This window comes from Sphaerodactylus townsendi, linkage group LG10 (assembly GCF_021028975.2).
Source record: "Sphaerodactylus townsendi isolate TG3544 linkage group LG10, MPM_Stown_v2.3, whole genome shotgun sequence".
NCBI lineage: Eukaryota > Metazoa > Chordata > Lepidosauria > Squamata > Sphaerodactylidae > Sphaerodactylus > Sphaerodactylus townsendi.
In genome coordinates, this window is record NC_059434.1 from 25,338,994 (window position 1) to 25,358,476 (window position 19,483).

Below are 19,483 nucleotides of genomic sequence, written 5' to 3' on the forward strand. Positions count from 1 at the left end.
GTTTGCCATTGCCTGCCTCTGCAGAGCGACCCTGAACTTCCATGGTGGTCTCCCATCCAAATACTAAGCTGACCTGCTCAGCTTCTGAGATCTGATGAGATCAGACTAGCCTGGGTCATCCAGGTCAGTGTGTTTTGTTGATAAAATAGAGACAATGGTGTGATACTTAATAGTTTTGAATTCCTGGTTATTGGGAGGTGAGTTAATTTTAATTATCGCAATTCATTATTAATATTTGGCTGTTGCTTTCCTTGAAATGATAGTTTAAAAATGCTATGTGCACGTACTGAGTATCAGTAGGCATTACCTGGGACAAATGAAAGTACCTAGCTGTTGCTTTTGATGGCAGACACACAGTTCTAGAAAGGATTATTTAAACCCCAACTCACAACTAAATGAGTGAGTAGGGTCTGGATAAAACACAAACAGCATAAGAGTTCCCAATGGCCACTCATACATTTGTACACTCTTTCCAGAAGAACCAGAAAGGAGTCCAAATTAATTTGACCACAGGAGCACAATTTTAATCACTTCTTGACATAAAGGTAAAAAAAACCCAAGGACTGTCCTCGGTCTCTTTCCAGATAGAATCTCAAAGGGGAAAGTCCAAGAAACCCTCTCAAAACATATGTTCATTTTGTTTACACATTACAGAAAAAAAACTCGTAAATTTCCAGTCATCCAAGTGAAAACAATGGAAGTTTAGGACTACCTCGATGTGCTTTCATTTTGTTTTTGGAAATAAAGTTCTATTTTGTTTTTGAAATAAAGATCTCCTAGTTTGAATTTCCAGCTTTGTTTTACATAAACATTTGCGAGTTTTACAGCATTAGCCTTAATATATCAGGTTTTATCTAGTTGAAACCTGCAGCATTGGTTGCATTTAACTAGCCCCACCACTTTGATCTGTCAGGGAAAACATATTTTCCAGCCAGCTTGATAAGAGTGTCTTTGATTTCCCAAAGATTATACTGTAGCCTCTTCTTTCAAATAACCCTTGGGCAGCTGAAACAGATAAGTGTGGAGACTGTGAAAACTATTTCCTCAGATGTTCCTTTTTTTTTTTTTTTAAATCACACTCTGCAAAAAGGCAGAAAAATCCAATAAGATCCTATGGGCTATGTGGAACTGCTTGAGGATTCCAACAACAAACCAAGATACTAAAACTAGCCATGGATTATGCTTGACCCGACCATTATGCAGACAGTATTCACTTTTACGTCTTTACATATGGATATTTATCTGTGCAAACGTCTTCACAGTGGCTTATCAATTCAGCTTCACAATGGGAATCATTTGTGTGAATTCTCACGAGGGAAAACAGGAAAGCTCTAAAGAAAATGTTTTATTTATTACATTTTTCTTCTAGCCTTCCTCCAAGAAATTCAGAGTGATTCGGATAGTATGTTTGATATTAGCATAGTATAGCATATTTTAATAACGTGGAAAGGGAGTCTTGACACATAATGTTTGCTTCTTGTCTCTTCTTCTCTTCTTCTAATACATAGTCATATTTGAAATAAAGGAGGATTTGTTCCCAAATGTGCCTGGAGAATTTTCCACCTTGAATCACCTACATGTATTCAGCAAATTCCTATTTAAGTCATATGGACATGTCTACTGAAAGATGCCTTAAGATAGCTCCCACCCAGAATCCAAATCTGAAGAGAATCACACTAGGTAATAAGCTTAAGAGCCATTTTGCGCAAAGAAGATCCCAAGAGCTTCCTTTTTTAGCCATGATAGACTAATGCCAATCTATTAAATTGATAATAATCCACTTTTAAAATCTGACTGGTCGTTGTTTCAGTACACATTATAGGCACAGAACAGTCACAGATACACATCAGTCAAAATTAAGAAGCGAATGGTTATTCTTAAACGTACTGACCGACAGTACATTTCGGTTAACTATGCTTCAAGGGCAGGCTCTCCCCAGTTTCACAGTTCCAAAAATAGGTCTATATAGCTGTGAATCAAATATCTTTTCAGAACCTGCTGGCTAGTGTTGATTTATCTTCAGGGGTAAAAGTAACATATTTCTTACTGGAACTGTCTCTTCTTCAAAGCAGAAGATGGGAAGATAACTACTTTTAGGCCTTCAACTACATGTTTGGGTCCAACATCCCTCAGCTAGATTTTGATTCTGGGAATCAGATGTCAGGAGCAGAGGAACTTGCTTCTCAAGCATGTGGACCATTGGTCCAACAAGTCCAGTATTGTCCATTTAGACTGGCAGCAGCTTTCTATGGCCAGAGCGACAGTGATTGGGGCAAGATAATCGGTGTGTTGGATAGGATCTAAGAGTCCTAGGTTCAAACTTCCAGTCTACATGAAACATGTGACCTTGGGCCCAACCACTCTCCCACAGCTTACCTTTCCTCAGTGGATTGCTGTGAATACACCAAGAGCTGCTTTATACTGCATCAGACCATTGGCCTTTCAAGGTCAGTATTTCCTACTCAGGTTGGCAGCAGGTCTCCAGGGTCTCAAGCTAGAGGTCTTTCACATCACCTACTTCCTGGTCCCTTTAATTGGACGTGCCGGGGATTGAACCTGGAACCTTCTGCAACCCAAGCAGAGACTCTTCTATTGAGCCACAACCCTCCCTGTAAAACAGTGTGTGAGGAAGGCTGAAGCCCCATCTCTCTTTGCGTCATAATCTCAGTCTCAATCAGCCTGCCTGAGAAACAAGTTCCTTCACTCCTGATGCCTGACTCTTGAAGTCAGGTTGGGGTCCTTTCTGCACAAACCTCTCAAAACGTTTTGAAGCAGGAAATAAAACGTTTCCTCCATGACGTTCCGCATTGTTCCCCCCGCCTTGGGTTCTGAAAACATTTTATTTCCAGTCTCCCTTTTATAACGATTCTTTAGTTAAAGTGTTTTCAAAATGGCTTCACTTGCCGTGTGATCTATTCACGTTTCCCACGCCTCTGTCCTGTCCCTGAACTTTCGCCATAGTGCCATTTTATCACATTGCTGAGTTCACCCCTTGCTTGCTTATTTAATTATTTCTGTTGGTTATTTGGGGGGCGGGGGTTGAATCTTTGAAGCATTGACTAAATGAGATGTAGAGAATCACAGCACTAAGCTGCAGAGCACTGAAGCATCAATTCACCAACTAATTAAAAAAGGGGAAAAATGGGGGCCACAAATCATTTTGAGGGGATGAGTGCAGACGGGGGGTGGGGGGAGACTAAAATGTTTCACAAATGTTTTAGGTGATTTGTGCGGGAAGGACCATAGTTTTGACTTTTAGCAACACTGTATCGAGACAGGAGATCCATATGATCTTTTCCTCTTTACTTGCTGCAAATTGCAGAAGACCAGGCGATCCTCTTACAGGGCTCTAAAAGGAAACGATGAAGTTTCACAATTCCCAACTTGGGCACCAGATTGTGGGGCTGTTCAGTGTTGAGAAGAATTAGTGGAGGCAACATCAATAATGAAGGTCAAAACGGAAGCATTTGATTTGATTATCTGTGACCCAGTTGTTTTTAAAGTGTAACACTAAGAAGTCACTGGGCATTTCCTTTTTTATTGCATTTCAATCTTGTTTCTCAATCCACACAGTTCTAACACTGCCATTTGGGCTGAAAGGGATTACAGTGGATTTCTTTTAAAACTAGTTATTTGGACGAGCTTGGCTCAGTGCACACTACTGAAGATAAGTTCCTGATGACTATCTAGAGAACTTTTTAAGACACACAAACAAACAGGGGATCCTGAAGAATATCTGGTAGATTAGAACTTGAATCCTGATGCTTTCTGGTACACTATCAGTTTCTAAACTTTGCTATATTGCAAATGGAAATTGCATTGCTAATGGCTTGATCTTGGTTTGCATAGTTAAAAAAAAATCAGGTAGAGCAATGAAAATGTGGAGACCAGGTTCTAAAATCACTAAACATCTACAGACATTCAAAAGACATAAAATTGTATCTGAATTGGCAAAGCCCCCAGCAGGCATTTTTGTGACACTGGAGACTTCATGCATCTGCTGCGTTGCGCGGCAAATGTCCATCGAGGCAAGATTTCTTGTATGGATGTATTTTCCCCGAGCCCAGCTTTCACTCTCCATTCTCCCTGCACCAACGATATTCAAATTGACCCCTAGAGATGGGTGGCATCGGTGCTTGTATTCTGTGCAGAAGACACAGAGTAGGAAAATATTCTGGGGAGAAAACAACCCTCTCCCAATGTCAGGATCCTCAGCCTTGTATCAGCATGTACCAAGAGCTATGCTGCTTCCAAACATGAGCAGAATGAGAGCCATACACGTATGCCAGCTTTGAGCGAGCAGGCCTACGGGTTAAATTGAAAGCAAGTAAGCAACACAACCAACAAAATATTGATAATTTTTTCAGCTGTCACTACCAGCTGAGGATTAAGAAGGATATTACTGGGGCATAATTATGCTATCAAAAACTATTCTGTTGACTTTTGGTAATGTTTTGCCACATACCTGCACAAAGCTTCAATGGCATCTCTGTCCAAAAAGTCATGCTCTCTCTTGACCGAAGTGATGTCAATGGGAAATATGAGATCTGTAAAAATCAAGAGCGACAGACAATCAAACAAGAATATTACCCTGAAAGGTCACCTACTTTAAAGTAACTGGCCATCTCAAAGCCATGAAATACAAGAAAGTTTGGCGTCTGAAGGGGTAGATTCCCTTCAGACACGTTACATGACAGAAGCAGGTCTGTCACTTTTAACCAGAGGGTGTCTGTCACTTTTAACCAGGGGTGGGGGGAAATGGCGGCCAGGGCAACACCTGGTCTGGGCACCCCCCCCAACTTACCTTAGCCAGTGGGACCATGCCATGGACTGCCCCTCAGCTTGGCCCTGCCAGGCTGCTCTTTTGGCCAGCAGAGGCTGAAGGAGCAGCCTGGCAGGGCTGAGGGGAGGGGTGTGGGCCTCCCCACACGATCAACCTGGGGACATGTGACCCCACATGTTCCCATGAGTGCTCCACCTCTGCTTTTAACACACAGGGCTGGTAATGAACAAGGGCCACGTTGTTTGGATTGAAGTAGGGGAGCGCTAGAGTGTACCAAGCCAAGGACCTGAATGCATGAGCTGTGAACATTGTTTTGATGAAGCTTTGGAGAGATTTGGGTTGAGCATCATCACAGCTGCTAGAGTTGCCCAATTGCTAAGGAACCCATCTCTTTACTGAAGCTACTTCAATACAAGAAAATATTTGGATGACAGCGATCCTATGTAAGCGATGGCCATGACAACATATACTTATTGCTGATGAAGTGGAATTACTGACCACCTGTAACAGGATTTTATTCGGACACCTGTCCTGACTTGGAATATGTACTTTGGACTCTTTGGAGTGATCAGGATTGGGATATGTATATGGCTTACTTTTAGAACACTAGATGATTGTCCAGTATATTGTCTGGACTTTTTCAGTGTTTCTAGATAGGTTTGTGAGGTATTATGATAATGCATTTTGGATGTTTAAAGGTTGTGCTTTATTAAATAAATGTGTATAAGCATACAAATGTTATGTGGTATCCTGTATAGTGTTTTGGGTTCTTCCCTTCAACTGAGTTCTTGAGTCCACAGGCAGCCGGCATAATACATGGATTAGAGCTCGGAGTCTTAAGTTCGAATCCCCACTCTGCCATGGAAGCTTGCCAGGTGATGCTTTTTTAGCCTAGCCTACCTCACAGGGTAGTTCTAGGGATAAAAAGGACAACAGAACTATGTAAGCTTTGGGTCCCCCACTGGCAAGTTAAATGTGGGGTATAAATGAAAAAAAAAGAAAAAAAAGAAAATTTAACTGTGGTGCTTTCCTCTGGTGTAATACACTCTACTGCTAAAGCCTCTTGCATCAGGAGAAGGCAGATTAAGTGAACATCGGCTGAACACATCCTTGGGACCCAATTCAGCATTTGTACTGCATTTTGGTGATGGGCCAGCCACTCCAAAATGACTGGAAATAAACAGAGGGAAGGGAAAACAGCTCCAGGAATGACTTAAATGGATATTGTACCAGGGTGATACTGTTAGGCAGAACAAGCTGGACAGAAGAAGAAGGAGGAAGCTACTAAAAGCTCCACGTTGTTTTTAGCTCTTTAAAAATGCACAGCATTCAAGATGAATGTAGCCCACCATCAATATAAGGCAACCCACCAAGGACTGGATAAGCCTTCTGTTTGTGCTCTCTGTCTGGGATTGCAAAAAGGGGATCGTTCGCAAGCACCTGGCAGGCCACAGTGCATGGCTGGTGGGCTGCGTTTGGCTTCCCCAGTTGCACAGGCCTGTCTTAGATAAACACTTGGGGAGAGCAAGCAGCAAGCAACAATGCCAGCTGACGACTGGGAAGCTACAGTTGCTCTGTGACGGCAAACAGACCAATCTCATTTACCTCCCTCTACAGCTCCTCAAACAGCAGATGGCTTTGGATCCTGGACAGCTTGCGCAGCCAGAAGTCCCGCTGCTACCGTGACTGACTCCAAACACCACAGGAAGGGTTTTATTCAGGCTTTAAAGCACCAGTGCTACTTCATGCTTTTATTAGGACTAACTAGAATTCCCAGCATGCCAACTGTTTCTTAAGAAGGGAAATCAGTTCTCCTGTAGACGAGGTGGTCTTCTGCGCTTATAGGATCCTTGTGCATGGAGAATGGAGCCCTTGCTATATTGCGAAAGAGGAGACTGATTTTCATTCAGTGCTTGTCTCAATGAAGCCCTTCACTCTGTGATTTGTTTCACTGACACCACTCCCACAAGTATGTGATAATTCCCATGAAAATTAGGGTAGATTTAAATGCACTAGTATAGAGTTAAATCTACTAAATGCACGGAAATATGTGTTCATAGCTAAATCAGATACTATAACAATACTAAGATCAAAGTTTATTTAGAAGTATTGCAGCAGAGTAGTTGAAACTGAGAACAGTCGTTTCTGACTGGTTCACCAGCATCCATGGCTGGCATGTGGCATGTCTCTGGTAACGTCAGCCGCAGATTTGGGTAAAACGTTAGGAGCAAGAACTACCAGACTACACCCACAATAGTTAGTTGATTCCAGCCATGAACACCTTCAACAATTCAACAGTTATTTCCGGTTTTTCGTAGGAAGAACAAGAGTATTCCGTAGCATATTAAAAACTAACAAATGGGGGACCAAGGCCTACTTCATCAGATATATGGATATAACCAGTGTGCTCACAGTACCAAAGTAGGATCCAGGCTCAAGATCTTCCTCTACCCCAAAAATCTGTGAGGGACCTTGGACCAGGCCCTCTCCAAAACTGTTCTACCTCAGAGAGTTGCTGCATGGACAAAATGGAGGAGGGATGAACCGGTTGCCGCTGACAACGAAGATGGGATTAAAATGCAAATAAACGAACAAACAAAAGCAAAGGCAGTGAAATACAAGGCCAGACCAAATGCATCCTGCCAGCAAATATATGGTAATAGGTCAATCACTTAGAGATAAGAAGTCCTCAGATAAGCCGAACTGTTTGTTTTGCTGAGGGAATGTGGATTGGAAGGGAAGGAAGTACAGACTGCGGATGTGAGCACAAGCACAGCCTTGGGAACCTTCAGAGGAAAATCAGCATCCAAACAGACAGGCAATCTTGCTCACCCTGGAACAATTTGTGGCCCTTCAGACCAAATGCTGTCCAGTTAGCCATGGGCTGGTCTTTAAAAATAATAACCATATTTTCGTATAGCATCTAGTGTCTAGGCACTTCATAAATAATCACCTCTATATGAATGACAAACTATCAAGGGATGAAGAAAGATTCTCAATTGTGGCTGGTCTGGGACAGCAAAAGCAAGGGATTCGCACCAGGCAGGCTTCAATGTGTGTCTAGTGGGCAGCACCTATTTATTGATTTGGTTACATCTCTCCTTTCCCCCCATTGGACCCCCAAAGCAGCTGATGTCATTCTCCTCTCCTCCGTTTTATGGTCACAGCAACCCTGTGAGGTAAGCCAGGCTAAGAAAGTGTGACGGGCCCGAGGTCCCAGCAATTTTGCCTATCAGCAGAGCAAAGAAACCAGCGCTCTCAAAAGCAAACGTGTCCAAATACAGGATCCTGAACAATGGAGCTGAACAATAGCTGCAGTTACGCAGCACTCAGAGATTTTTTTTTAAAAGGCTTTACTTGGCGCACTGTCAACCCCACATGTGAGGAACATAATAGCAGGAAATTCAGTTCCTAAACAGATAAACAAAGGAATTGCCAAGTGTTGTCTCTGCAAGTGCGATTATCGCCCCCACTGCCAAGGCAGCTGCAAATGTAAAGCCCTTCTCCATCGCTTGTCGAGAAGGCCTGCTTAGTACTGCTGTTCACTTCCAACCCTGTAAATAATGGCACATCTCTATGCAGTTATAACTAGCAGCTGTGTAGTGACGGTGGGGTGGGACTGTTCTGTCCCACGGCGAAAACGCTTCTGAGCCATTCCGTGATGTTTTACAACCCTAAAGTTCTGCAGGCTTTCTTATGTTTTTATCTTAATCGAGAAGGTCTGAAGTCTTGTAACCCACAAACATGCATTGATTCCTAAAGGGAACTGGCGCCAAGCGGTCCCTTCTCTGATGATCTTTAAGACTGTTTTTAAAACAAACTCTTCATCCCTGTAAGTCCTTATACCAGTGGTGGCGAACCTATGGCACGGGTGCCAGAGGTGGCACTCAGAGCCCTCTCTGTGGGCACACACGCACAGAGTTTGTCGGGGGTGGGGGGTGGAAAACCCCATTGATTTTCATGGGAAGAACTAAAGCGTGATCCTTTACCTGGGAGTAAGCTCAGTTGCTGGCAATGGGGCTTGCTTCTGAGTAAACCCTCCTAGGGTCGTGATTCATCCATTCGAAGCATTGCATGGTTGCTTCACTAAGTTTACTCCCAAGTAACGTGCGCCTCGAAGCTAATTGTTTTTTCTAAACTAAAACCTCAGTATTCAGGTTAAATTGCTGTGTTGGCACTTTGCGATAAATTAAGTGGGTTTTGGGTGGCCATTTGGGCACCCGGTCTCGAAAAGGTTCGCCATCACTGCCTTATACAGATACTACATCTCTAAATAAAAATGGCTAAATAAAAATGGCAGGATATTCCCTGTGCAAAAACAGTAAATGTCCCAGGTTTCCTAGCCTCTCTCCAGACCTCACTGTATTGATCAAGGTTAGAAGAGGCAGTATGGCAAACTCTAATTTGCAGAACCAGGTTTGATTCTCAGTTCCTGTACATGAAGCCTGCTAGATGACCTTGGGCTAGTCACGGTTCTCTCAGAACTCTCTCAGCCCCACCTACCTCACAAGGTGACTGTTGTGGGGAGGGGAAGAGAAGGCAAGCTGCTTTGAGTCTTCTTAAAGGTAGAGAAAACTGGGGCATAAAACCCACAGCTTTTCTTCAGATCAAATTTCAGGATGAAGGACTCAATCACATGAAAAGGGCCTGATGATTTAGACTGTCTCCAGGAAAAATATGTAGACCCAGGGCCACAGAACCCACAACCCACGGCACTGGATGTGAACCAAATTTATCTGATTTTAATACTACCCTTTCTTCAAGGAATTCAGGCTAGCATACTTGGTTTCCACCTCCATTTTATTCTCACATACATCCTATGAGTTGGGTTAGTCTGAGAGTCAGTGGCCTTGTCCACAGGAGCGAGCCCCTTGATGCTCAAAGGAGATATTATTTGAACACTGGAAGCTGCCTGATACCAGGCCAGGAAGAAGTCTTTCCTATTACCATTACTCAGTCCTTTAAAATGTAGGTACTGGGACTGAAGCTACACACACCTAAAATGGACATGGATGCACCGATGCAGACCATAAAACATTTCAAGGACTAGATAGTGCTTCAGCCCCCCTCAACCCTGAACAGTGATCTTACTTACCCTCATAGAGTTGAGCATACTGTGGGAACCCTGCTGCCCGCAGCCAATCACATGCTTCCTTGGCCTCAATTTCTGGAAAATAAGGAGGGCGCACATAATAAGCAATGGCTTTCAAAGCAACATGTATTTAAACTGAAAGAACAACTGTGGTGCTTATTATTTGGTAAGAGGGTGCTTTAGTATTCCAGGTTCTTTTCTCATCTTCCTTATCAACTGCTTCACGAAAGTACTGTAATTCCATTAGCCCCAAATGTGATTGAAATTACGCTCGGCTTTACACTTAATGGCTGCACTCTGCGTGGGCACATTAAAAGTTTTCTGCAACAAGCTATGACTTTCTGAGATGCACAGACTCAGGGGCCACTCTTCGTTGCCCAGTAAACAATGGGCGTGCCTAGCTGCCGGCTCAGACATCTTTATAAAAATAAACCCCTGCAAGACTAAATGGGTGCCGTTATTACATAACACAGGCTAAATTGATACCACTAAAAAAAAGTAAAAATGTTTTATTCCAGCACTGTATGCATCTTTTGATACAAGTACTTTTCAGATTGAAATACCTAGTGAAGCTAATGCCTGAGCCGTCCACATCATGTAAATAATACTAGGGAACCTAAATCCTAAGAACAACAGGCACATTGTATTATAACACACTCAAGAACACAATTTAACAGCAGTGGAGTATTCCAAGTTATATATCAGTTGGTTTAAACACAGTTCATTTGCTCCTATGCCACTTTCTGTCTTTTGCATTTTTCTCCAGGAAAAATAATACACATTTTGGCAGGATGCTACCATTCGTAAGTACGCACACGAGGCGTGGAGAAAATGACTATGTGCGGATCCTTTAGTTACATTCTCTCTTTTCACATGAAGCATGGCAACACATTTAATGAATCTGGATTCTGCTCCCAAAATTCAGACCAATGCTGACTGGTAAAAATCCGGATTGGCTGGAAGAAAATGAAAAGTTCCAGTTGACTTCTCCGGAGCCTTGGTTGTACTGCATCTTTTACAAAGGGGGAACCAGAACTTGATGGTGTTGCAAGTTTAGTTCCAACAACTAGTACTATATGAGAGGGGTGTGTGTGTGAGAGAGATCTTTGTCCTCATTTTAACTAAAATGAATACTGCTCAGGCAATTTGGATGCCTGTCTAAGAAAGACACTCCTTGCCAGGATTCTTACAATGGCTCATGGACTGGTATCCAAAAAGAAGGTCTGATGGGGATTCAATCCCTTCAGCCAAGGAAGCCTCAATGCACCAGGAGTAGGGCAGAAGTAGGGAAGATGGTATTCTCTGGACCTTCTAAATTGGTTGGGCTTCCTTATTAGCCTGAGCCATTGGGAAACTTCTCACTTAGATAACCTTTGCTTCACTCCCTTCCTGCCTTCACCTCATTTAATTCTCAACTGAGCAGGAACCAAGTTGGAGAGTAATGCTGCAAATGACAGTATGGCAGAACAGTGCTAGACAATCTCTCCTTCATACAGTGGGGATGCCAGACTCCAGGGGGGATGTGGGGATCCCCTGGAATTACAGCTCATCTCCAGACTACAGAGATCAATTCCCCTGGAGACAATGGATCCTTTGGAGGGTGGACTCTGTAGCATTGTACCCCACCAAGTTCCCTGTCCTCCCCAGGCTCCATACCCAAATCTCCATGAGTTTCTCAATTTGGATCTGGCAACCCTACCCCCGACCCAATCTTCCATTGGTGGCCAGTGGGGGGGCGGGGAGAGACCTGGCAACCGTGTCATACTGTTCTACATGAATACATGTTAAAGCTGCTTTTATCCAAGACCACTGCTCAAAGAAAAACCAATACAAACCAGTGTTAGAGAAAGGACATGGGGGGCGGACCAGCTTTCAACTCCTAACCCCCTGCACTCAAAACTCCCCTGCTGCCCATTTACAGGGAATGGTAGAATGAATTCTGCACAAGGCTGTGCAGCTGATACATTTAGTTTAGCCCTGACAGCAAGAGGCAAATCTGCCTGAATCCACTGCATTTCTGGGCCAAGTTCCCACAGCAGAGTTTGGAGGTTGGACAGTGAGGCACACTCTGAGCCACAGCACAGAACGCAGGAGGTCCTATCCTTTTCAAGGGAAATTACAAAACAGTGAAATAATACGTATGTTCTATTGTTTTGGAACAAGCCCTACCCATAAAAGCTCACAGGGAAAGAGTAGCAGGCTGGGATGCAGAAATGATAAACTGGGAAATATTGGAGCAGCTGGATTAGATGTGATCTCCTCTGAAAGTCTATACCAGTAATTAGCTGGGTCTATAAATTGTTGAAGCTTCATTTATGACAGAACGGGAAACTGTAAAAATTATTTCCATGTACAAAGCCAAAATTAAAAATCCAGCTGTCAGCAGCAATTTTCGAGAACATCCTCTTTTCTTTGTCACATACTCACTAGATTCAAATGTATTTTGTTTCCTTTTTTCCTACCCAAAAACGAATCAGTTTTAGAGAAAACCCAAGCCAACTTTTTGGCAGCTAACAGCTCCACCCCAAGGGGGTACTCACCCCAGCAGAGGGGTAGTTCCACCAGCAGGCGGCTGTGGCACTCCTCCATGGTGGTGGAACATGGGGCTGAACACCATGCCAAAATCTCTGCACTCCCACCACTGGTGTAGCAGGGATGGTCCAGGAATATGGTTGGGGGAAAATCCTACACTAGTTGGCTTTCACCTGGCCATCCTTTCTGGTAGCCTAAGTCCAGTAAGCCCAATGGAGACTTTCTGGCAGCAGGGATACTTTTTTGTGTGTTTCTTGCCTCCCCACACCACCAGAAAGCCCCCTTGGGAATGGCAGGGCAGCACCCAGCCTTTTGTGTGGGGCAACCTAACAACACTCATAACTGTTTGTTTTTCAAAACAACCTTGGGCTCCAGCTTAAATTACATATCTATGGACACCTGACCTTGGCTCTTGATGGTCAACATTTTGAAATACACATTTTAATTGGTTTATAAGATATACTAAGTTATTTGAAATCCAAAAGTTTTTTTTCCTGCTCAAAACCAGTTTGCATGAGATGATTTTAATCGACCACTTGGGTTTTACTTGATTAAACAGGTAGCAGCGAACAGTCAAATTCTTTATTCACTTGAAGCCCCATTTGATCTCCTTCAAGGACCAGGGCAAACCAATTTACATGAAAATGATGAGAGTATTGGCAAGACACACTGATCTGAAGTTTTCATATCCCCCCTTAAATTTTTTAAAAGGAATATAACATGTTGCCGAATGTTTAACAGGACAGATGAGATAGTAGTTTTAATAGATAGTTTAATACGGCCAAAGGCCAGCAAAGACAAAACAAAACAACAGCACACATTCACAACAGCAAATTACAACAATTATTACAGCTAACCATTTACATGAGTGTTTGGCTTTCAGCTCATCCCTGATTAAGTAGGCCCTTGCGTTTTTTATACGCCAGTGCACAGAACTTTGCTACCTGCTGGGAGATGGTTGCATCCTTGTCTTCCCCCCCCCTCCCCCCCCCCCCCCCTTTTCCTCCCCCCCCCCCCCCCCCCCTCCCCCCCCCCCCCTCCCCCCCCCCCCCCCTCCCCCCCCCCCCCCCCCCCCCCCCCCCCCCCTCCCCCCCCCTCCCCCCCCCCCCCCTCTCCCACCCCCCCCCCCCCCCCCCCCCCCCCCACCCCCACACCCTCCCCCACCTACCCCCACCCCCACCCCCCCTCCCCCCCCCCACCCCCCCCCCCCCCCACCCCCCCCCCCCCCCCCCCCCCCCCCCCCCCACCCCCCTCCCCCCCCCACCCCCCCCTCCCCCCACCCCTCCCCCCCCCAACCCCCCCCCCCCCCCCCCCCCCCCCCCCCCCACCCCCCCCCCCCCCCACCCCCCCCCCCCCCCACCCCCCCCCCCCCCCACCCCCCCCCCCCCCCACCCCCCCCCCCCCCCACCCCCCCCCCCCCCCACCCCCCCCCCCCCCCACCCCCCCCCCCCCCCACCCCCCCCCCCCCCCACCCCCCCCCCCCCCCACCCCCCCCCCCCCCCACCCCCCCCCCCCCCCACCCCCCCCCCCCCCCACCCCCCCCCCCCCCCACCCCCCCCCCCCCCCACCCCCCCCCCCCCCCACCCCCCCCCCCCCCCACCCCCCCCCCCCCCCACCCCCCCCCCCCCCCACCCCCCCCCCCCCCCACCCCCCCCCCCCCCCACCCCCCCCCCCCCCCACCCCCCCCCCCCCCCACCCCCCCCCCCCCCCACCCCCCCCCCCCCCCACCCCCCCCCCCCCCCACCCCCCCCCCCCCCCACCCCCCCCCCCCCCCACCCCCCCCCCCCCCCACCCCCCCCCCCCCCCACCCCCCCCCCCCCCCACCCCCCCCCCCCCCCACCCCCCCCCCCCCCCACCCCCCCCCCCCCCCACCCCCCCCCCCCCCCACCCCCCCCCCCCCCCACCCCCCCCCCCCCCCACCCCCCCCCCCCCCCACCCCCCCCCCCCCCCACCCCCCCCCCCCCCCACCCCCCCCCCCCCCCACCCCCCCCCCCCCCCACCCCCCCCCCCCCCCACCCCCCCCCCCCCCCACCCCCCCCCCCCCCCACCCCCCCCCCCCCCCACCCCCCCCCCCCCCCACCCCCCCCCCCCCCCACCCCCCCCCCCCCCCACCCCCCCCCCCCCCCACCCCCCCCCCCCCCCACCCCCCCCCCCCCCCACCCCCCCCCCCCCCCACCCCCCCCCCCCCCCACCCCCCCCCCCCCCCACCCCCCCCCCCCCCCACCCCCCCCCCCCCCCACCCCCCCCCCCCCCCACCCCCCCCCCCCCCCACCCCCCCCCCCCCCCACCCCCCCCCCCCCCCACCCCCCCCCCCCCCCACCCCCCCCCCCCCCCACCCCCCCCCCCCCCCACCCCCCCCCCCCCCCACCCCCCCCCCCCCCCACCCCCCCCCCCCCCCACCCCCCCCCCCCCCCACCCCCCCCCCCCCCCACCCCCCCCCCCCCCCACCCCCCCCCCCCCCCACCCCCCCCCCCCCCCACCCCCCCCCCCCCCCACCCCCCCCCCCCCCCACCCCCCCCCCCCCCCACCCCCCCCCCCCCCCACCCCCCCCCCCCCCCACCCCCCCCCCCCCCCACCCCCCCCCCCCCCCACCCCCCCCCCCCCCCACCCCCCCCCCCCCCCACCCCCCCCCCCCCCCACCCCCCCCCCCCCCCACCCCCCCCCCCCCCCACCCCCCCCCCCCCCCACCCCCCCCCCCCCCCACCCCCCCCCCCCCCCACCCCCCCCCCCCCCCACCCCCCCCCCCCCCCACCCCCCCCCCCCCCCACCCCCCCCCCCCCCCACCCCCCCCCCCCCCCACCCCCCCCCCCCCCCACCCCCCCCCCCCCCCACCCCCCCCCCCCCCCACCCCCCCCCCCCCCCACCCCCCCCCCCCCCCACCCCCCCCCCCCCCCACCCCCCCCCCCCCCCACCCCCCCCCCCCCCCACCCCCCCCCCCCCCCACCCCCCCCCCCCCCCACCCCCCCCCCCCCCCACCCCCCCCCCCCCCCACCCCCCCCCCCCCCCACCCCCCCCCCCCCCCACCCCCCCCCCCCCCCACCCCCCCCCCCCCCCACCCCCCCCCCCCCCCACCCCCCCCCCCCCCCACCCCCCCCCCCCCCCACCCCCCCCCCCCCCCACCCCCCCCCCCCCCCACCCCCCCCCCCCCCCACCCCCCCCCCCCCCCACCCCCCCCCCCCCCCACCCCCCCCCCCCCCCACCCCCCCCCCCCCCCACCCCCCCCCCCCCCCACCCCCCCCCCCCCCCACCCCCCCCCCCCCCCACCCCCCCCCCCCCCCACCCCCCCCCCCCCCCACCCCCCCCCCCCCCCACCCCCCCCCCCCCCCACCCCCCCCCCCCCCCACCCCCCCCCCCCCCCACCCCCCCCCCCCCCCACCCCCCCCCCCCCCCACCCCCCCCCCCCCCCACCCCCCCCCCCCCCCACCCCCCCCCCCCCCCACCCCCCCCCCCCCCCACCCCCCCCCCCCCCCACCCCCCCCCCCCCCCACCCCCCCCCCCCCCCACCCCCCCCCCCCCCCACCCCCCCCCCCCCCCACCCCCCCCCCCCCCCACCCCCCCCCCCCCCCACCCCCCCCCCCCCCCACCCCCCCCCCCCCCCACCCCCCCCCCCCCCCACCCCCCCCCCCCCCCACCCCCCCCCCCCCCCACCCCCCCCCCCCCCCACCCCCCCCCCCCCCCACCCCCCCCCCCCCCCACCCCCCCCCCCCCCCACCCCCCCCCCCCCCCACCCCCCCCCCCCCCCACCCCCCCCCCCCCCCACCCCCCCCCCCCCCCACCCCCCCCCCCCCCCACCCCCCCCCCCCCCCACCCCCCCCCCCCCCCACCCCCCCCCCCCCCCACCCCCCCCCCCCCCCACCCCCCCCCCCCCCCACCCCCCCCCCCCCCCACCCCCCCCCCCCCCCACCCCCCCCCCCCCCCACCCCCCCCCCCCCCCACCCCCCCCCCCCCCCACCCCCCCCCCCCCCCACCCCCCCCCCCCCCCACCCCCCCCCCCCCCCACCCCCCCCCCCCCCCACCCCCCCCCCCCCCCACCCCCCCCCCCCCCCACCCCCCCCCCCCCCCACCCCCCCCCCCCCCCACCCCCCCCCCCCCCCACCCCCCCCCCCCCCCACCCCCCCCCCCCCCCACCCCCCCCCCCCCCCACCCCCCCCCCCCCCCACCCCCCCCCCCCCCCACCCCCCCCCCCCCCCACCCCCCCCCCCCCCCACCCCCCCCCCCCCCCACCCCCCCCCCCCCCCACCCCCCCCCCCCCCCACCCCCCCCCCCCCCCACCCCCCCCCCCCCCCACCCCCCCCCCCCCCCACCCCCCCCCCCCCCCACCCCCCCCCCCCCCCACCCCCCCCCCCCCCCACCCCCCCCCCCCCCCACCCCCCCCCCCCCCCACCCCCCCCCCCCCCCACCCCCCCCCCCCCCCACCCCCCCCCCCCCCCACCCCCCCCCCCCCCCACCCCCCCCCCCCCCCACCCCCCCCCCCCCCCACCCCCCCCCCCCCCCACCCCCCCCCCCCCCCACCCCCCCCCCCCCCCACCCCCCCCCCCCCCCACCCCCCCCCCCCCCCACCCCCCCCCCCCCCCACCCCCCCCCCCCCCCACCCCCCCCCCCCCCCACCCCCCCCCCCCCCCACCCCCCCCCCCCCCCACCCCCCCCCCCCCCCACCCCCCCCCCCCCCCACCCCCCCCCCCCCCCACCCCCCCCCCCCCCCACCCCCCCCCCCCCCCACCCCCCCCCCCCCCCACCCCCCCCCCCCCCCACCCCCCCCCCCCCCCACCCCCCCCCCCCCCCACCCCCCCCCCCCCCCACCCCCCCCCCCCCCCACCCCCCCCCCCCCCCACCCCCCCCCCCCCCCACCCCCCCCCCCCCCCACCCCCCCCCCCCCCCACCCCCCCCCCCCCCCACCCCCCCCCCCCCCCACCCCCCCCCCCCCCCACCCCCCCCCCCCCCCACCCCCCCCCCCCCCCACCCCCCCCCCCCCCCACCCCCCCCCCCCCCCACCCCCCCCCCCCCCCACCCCCCCCCCCCCCCACCCCCCCCCCCCCCCACCCCCCCCCCCCCCCACCCCCCCCCCCCCCCACCCCCCCCCCCCCCCACCCCCCCCCCCCCCCACCCCCCCCCCCCCCCACCCCCCCCCCCCCCCACCCCCCCCCCCCCCCACCCCCCCCCCCCCCCACCCCCCCCCCCCCCCACCCCCCCCCCCCCCCACCCCCCCCCCCCCCCACCCCCCCCCCCCCCCACCCCCCCCCCCCCCCACCCCCCCCCCCCCCCACCCCCCCCCCCCCCCACCCCCCCCCCCCCCCACCCCCCCCCCCCCCCACCCCCCCCCCCCCCCACCCCCCCCCCCCCCCACCCCCCCCCCCCCCCACCCCCCCCCCCCCCCACCCCCCCCCCCCCCCACCCCCCCCCCCCCCCACCCCCCCCCCCCCCCACCCCCCCCCCCCCCCACCCCCCCCCCCCCCCACCCCCCCCCCCCCCCACCCCCCCCCCCCCCCACCCCCCCCCCCCCCCACCCCCCCCCCCCCCCACCCCCCCCCCCCCCCACCCCCCCCCCCCCCCACCCCCCCCCCCCCCCACCCCCCCCCCCCCCCACCCCCCCCCCCCCCCACCCCCCCCCCCCCCCACCCCCCCCCCCCCCCACCCCCCCCCCCCCCCACCCCCCCCCCCCCCCACCCCCCCCCCCCCCCACCCCCCCCCCCCCCCACCCCCCCCCCCCCCCACCCCCCCCCCCCCCCACCCCCCCCCCCCCCCACCCCCCCCCCCCCCCACCCCCCCCCCCCCCCACCCCCCCCCCCCCCCACCCCCCCCCCCCCCCACCCCCCCCCCCCCCCACCCCCCCCCCCCCCCACCCCCCCCCCCCCCCACCCCCCCCCCCCCCCACCCCCCCCCCCCCCCACCCCCCCCCCCCCCCACCCCCCCCCCCCCCCACCCCCCCCCCCCCCCACCCCCCCCCCCCCCCACCCCCCCCCCCCCCCACCCCCCCCCCCCCCCACCCCCCCCCCCCCCCACCCCCCCCCCCCCCCACCCCCCCCCCCCCCCACCCCCCCCCCCCCCCACCCCCCCCCCCCCCCACCCCCCCCCCCCCCCACCCCCCCCCCCCCCCACCCCCCCCCCCCCCCACCCCCCCCCCCCCCCACCCCCCCCCCCCCCCACCCCCCCCCCCCCCCACCCCCCCCCCCCCCCACCCCCCCCCCCCCCCACCCCCCCCCCCCCCCACCCCCCCCCCCCCCCACCCCCCCCCCCCCCCACCCCCCCCCCCCCCCACCCCCCCCCCCCCCCACCCCCCCCCCCCCCCACCCCCCCCCCCCCCCACCCCCCCCCCCCCCCACCCCCCCCCCCCCCCACCCCCCCCCCCCCCCACCCCCCCCCCCCCCCACCCCCCCCCCCCCCCACCCCCCCCCCCCCCCACCCCCCCCCCCCCCCACCCCCCCCCCCCCCCACCCCCCCCCCCCCCCACCCCCCCCCCCCCCCACCCCCCCCCCCCCCCACCCCCCCCCCCCCCCACCCCCCCCCCCCCCCACCCCCCCCCCCCCCCACCCCCCCCCCCCCCCACCCCCCCCCCCCCCCACCCCCCCCCCCCCCCACCCCCCCCCCCCCCCACCCCCCCCCCCCCCCACCCCCCCCCCCCCCCACCCCCCCCCCCCCCCACCCCCCCCCCCCCCCACCCCCCCCCCCCCCCACCCCCCCCCCCCCCCACCCCCCCCCCCCCCCACCCCCCCCCCCCCCCACCCCCCCCCCCCCCCACCCCCCCCCCCCCCCACCCCCCCCCCCCCCCACCCCCCCCCCCCCCCACCCCCCCCCCCCCCCACCCCCCCCCCCCCCCACCCCCCCCCCCCCCCACCCCCCCCCCCCCCCACCCCCCCCCCCCCCCACCCCCCCCCCCCCCCACCCCCCCCCCCCCCCACCCCCCCCCCCCCCCACCCCCCCCCCCCCCCACCCCCCCCCCCCCCCACCCCCCCCCCCCCCCACCCCCCCCCCCCCCCACCCCCCCCCCCCCCCACCCCCCCCCCCCCCCACCCCCCCCCCCCCCCACCCCCCCCCCCCCCCACCCCCCCCCCCCCCCACCCCCCCCCCCCCCCACCCCC

At 58.9% G+C, this 19,483-nt stretch overlaps 1 protein-coding gene across 5 annotated transcripts in view; it reads right to left on the minus strand.

Annotated features, from left to right (window-relative positions):
* Positions 1–19,483, minus strand: part of DLC1 (DLC1 Rho GTPase activating protein) — a 282,574-nt gene that overhangs the window by 30,481 nt on the left and 232,610 nt on the right. For all 5 annotated transcript variants that reach the window (XM_048509074.1, XM_048509075.1, XM_048509076.1 and 2 more), the window contains 2 exons: positions 9,879–9,950; positions 4,466–4,547 (listed from right to left, as the gene is read on the minus strand). In XM_048509074.1, coding sequence (XP_048365031.1) covers positions 4,466–4,547; positions 9,879–9,950 — 154 coding nt within the window. The remainder of the gene's footprint in view (positions 1–4,465; positions 4,548–9,878; positions 9,951–19,483) is intronic.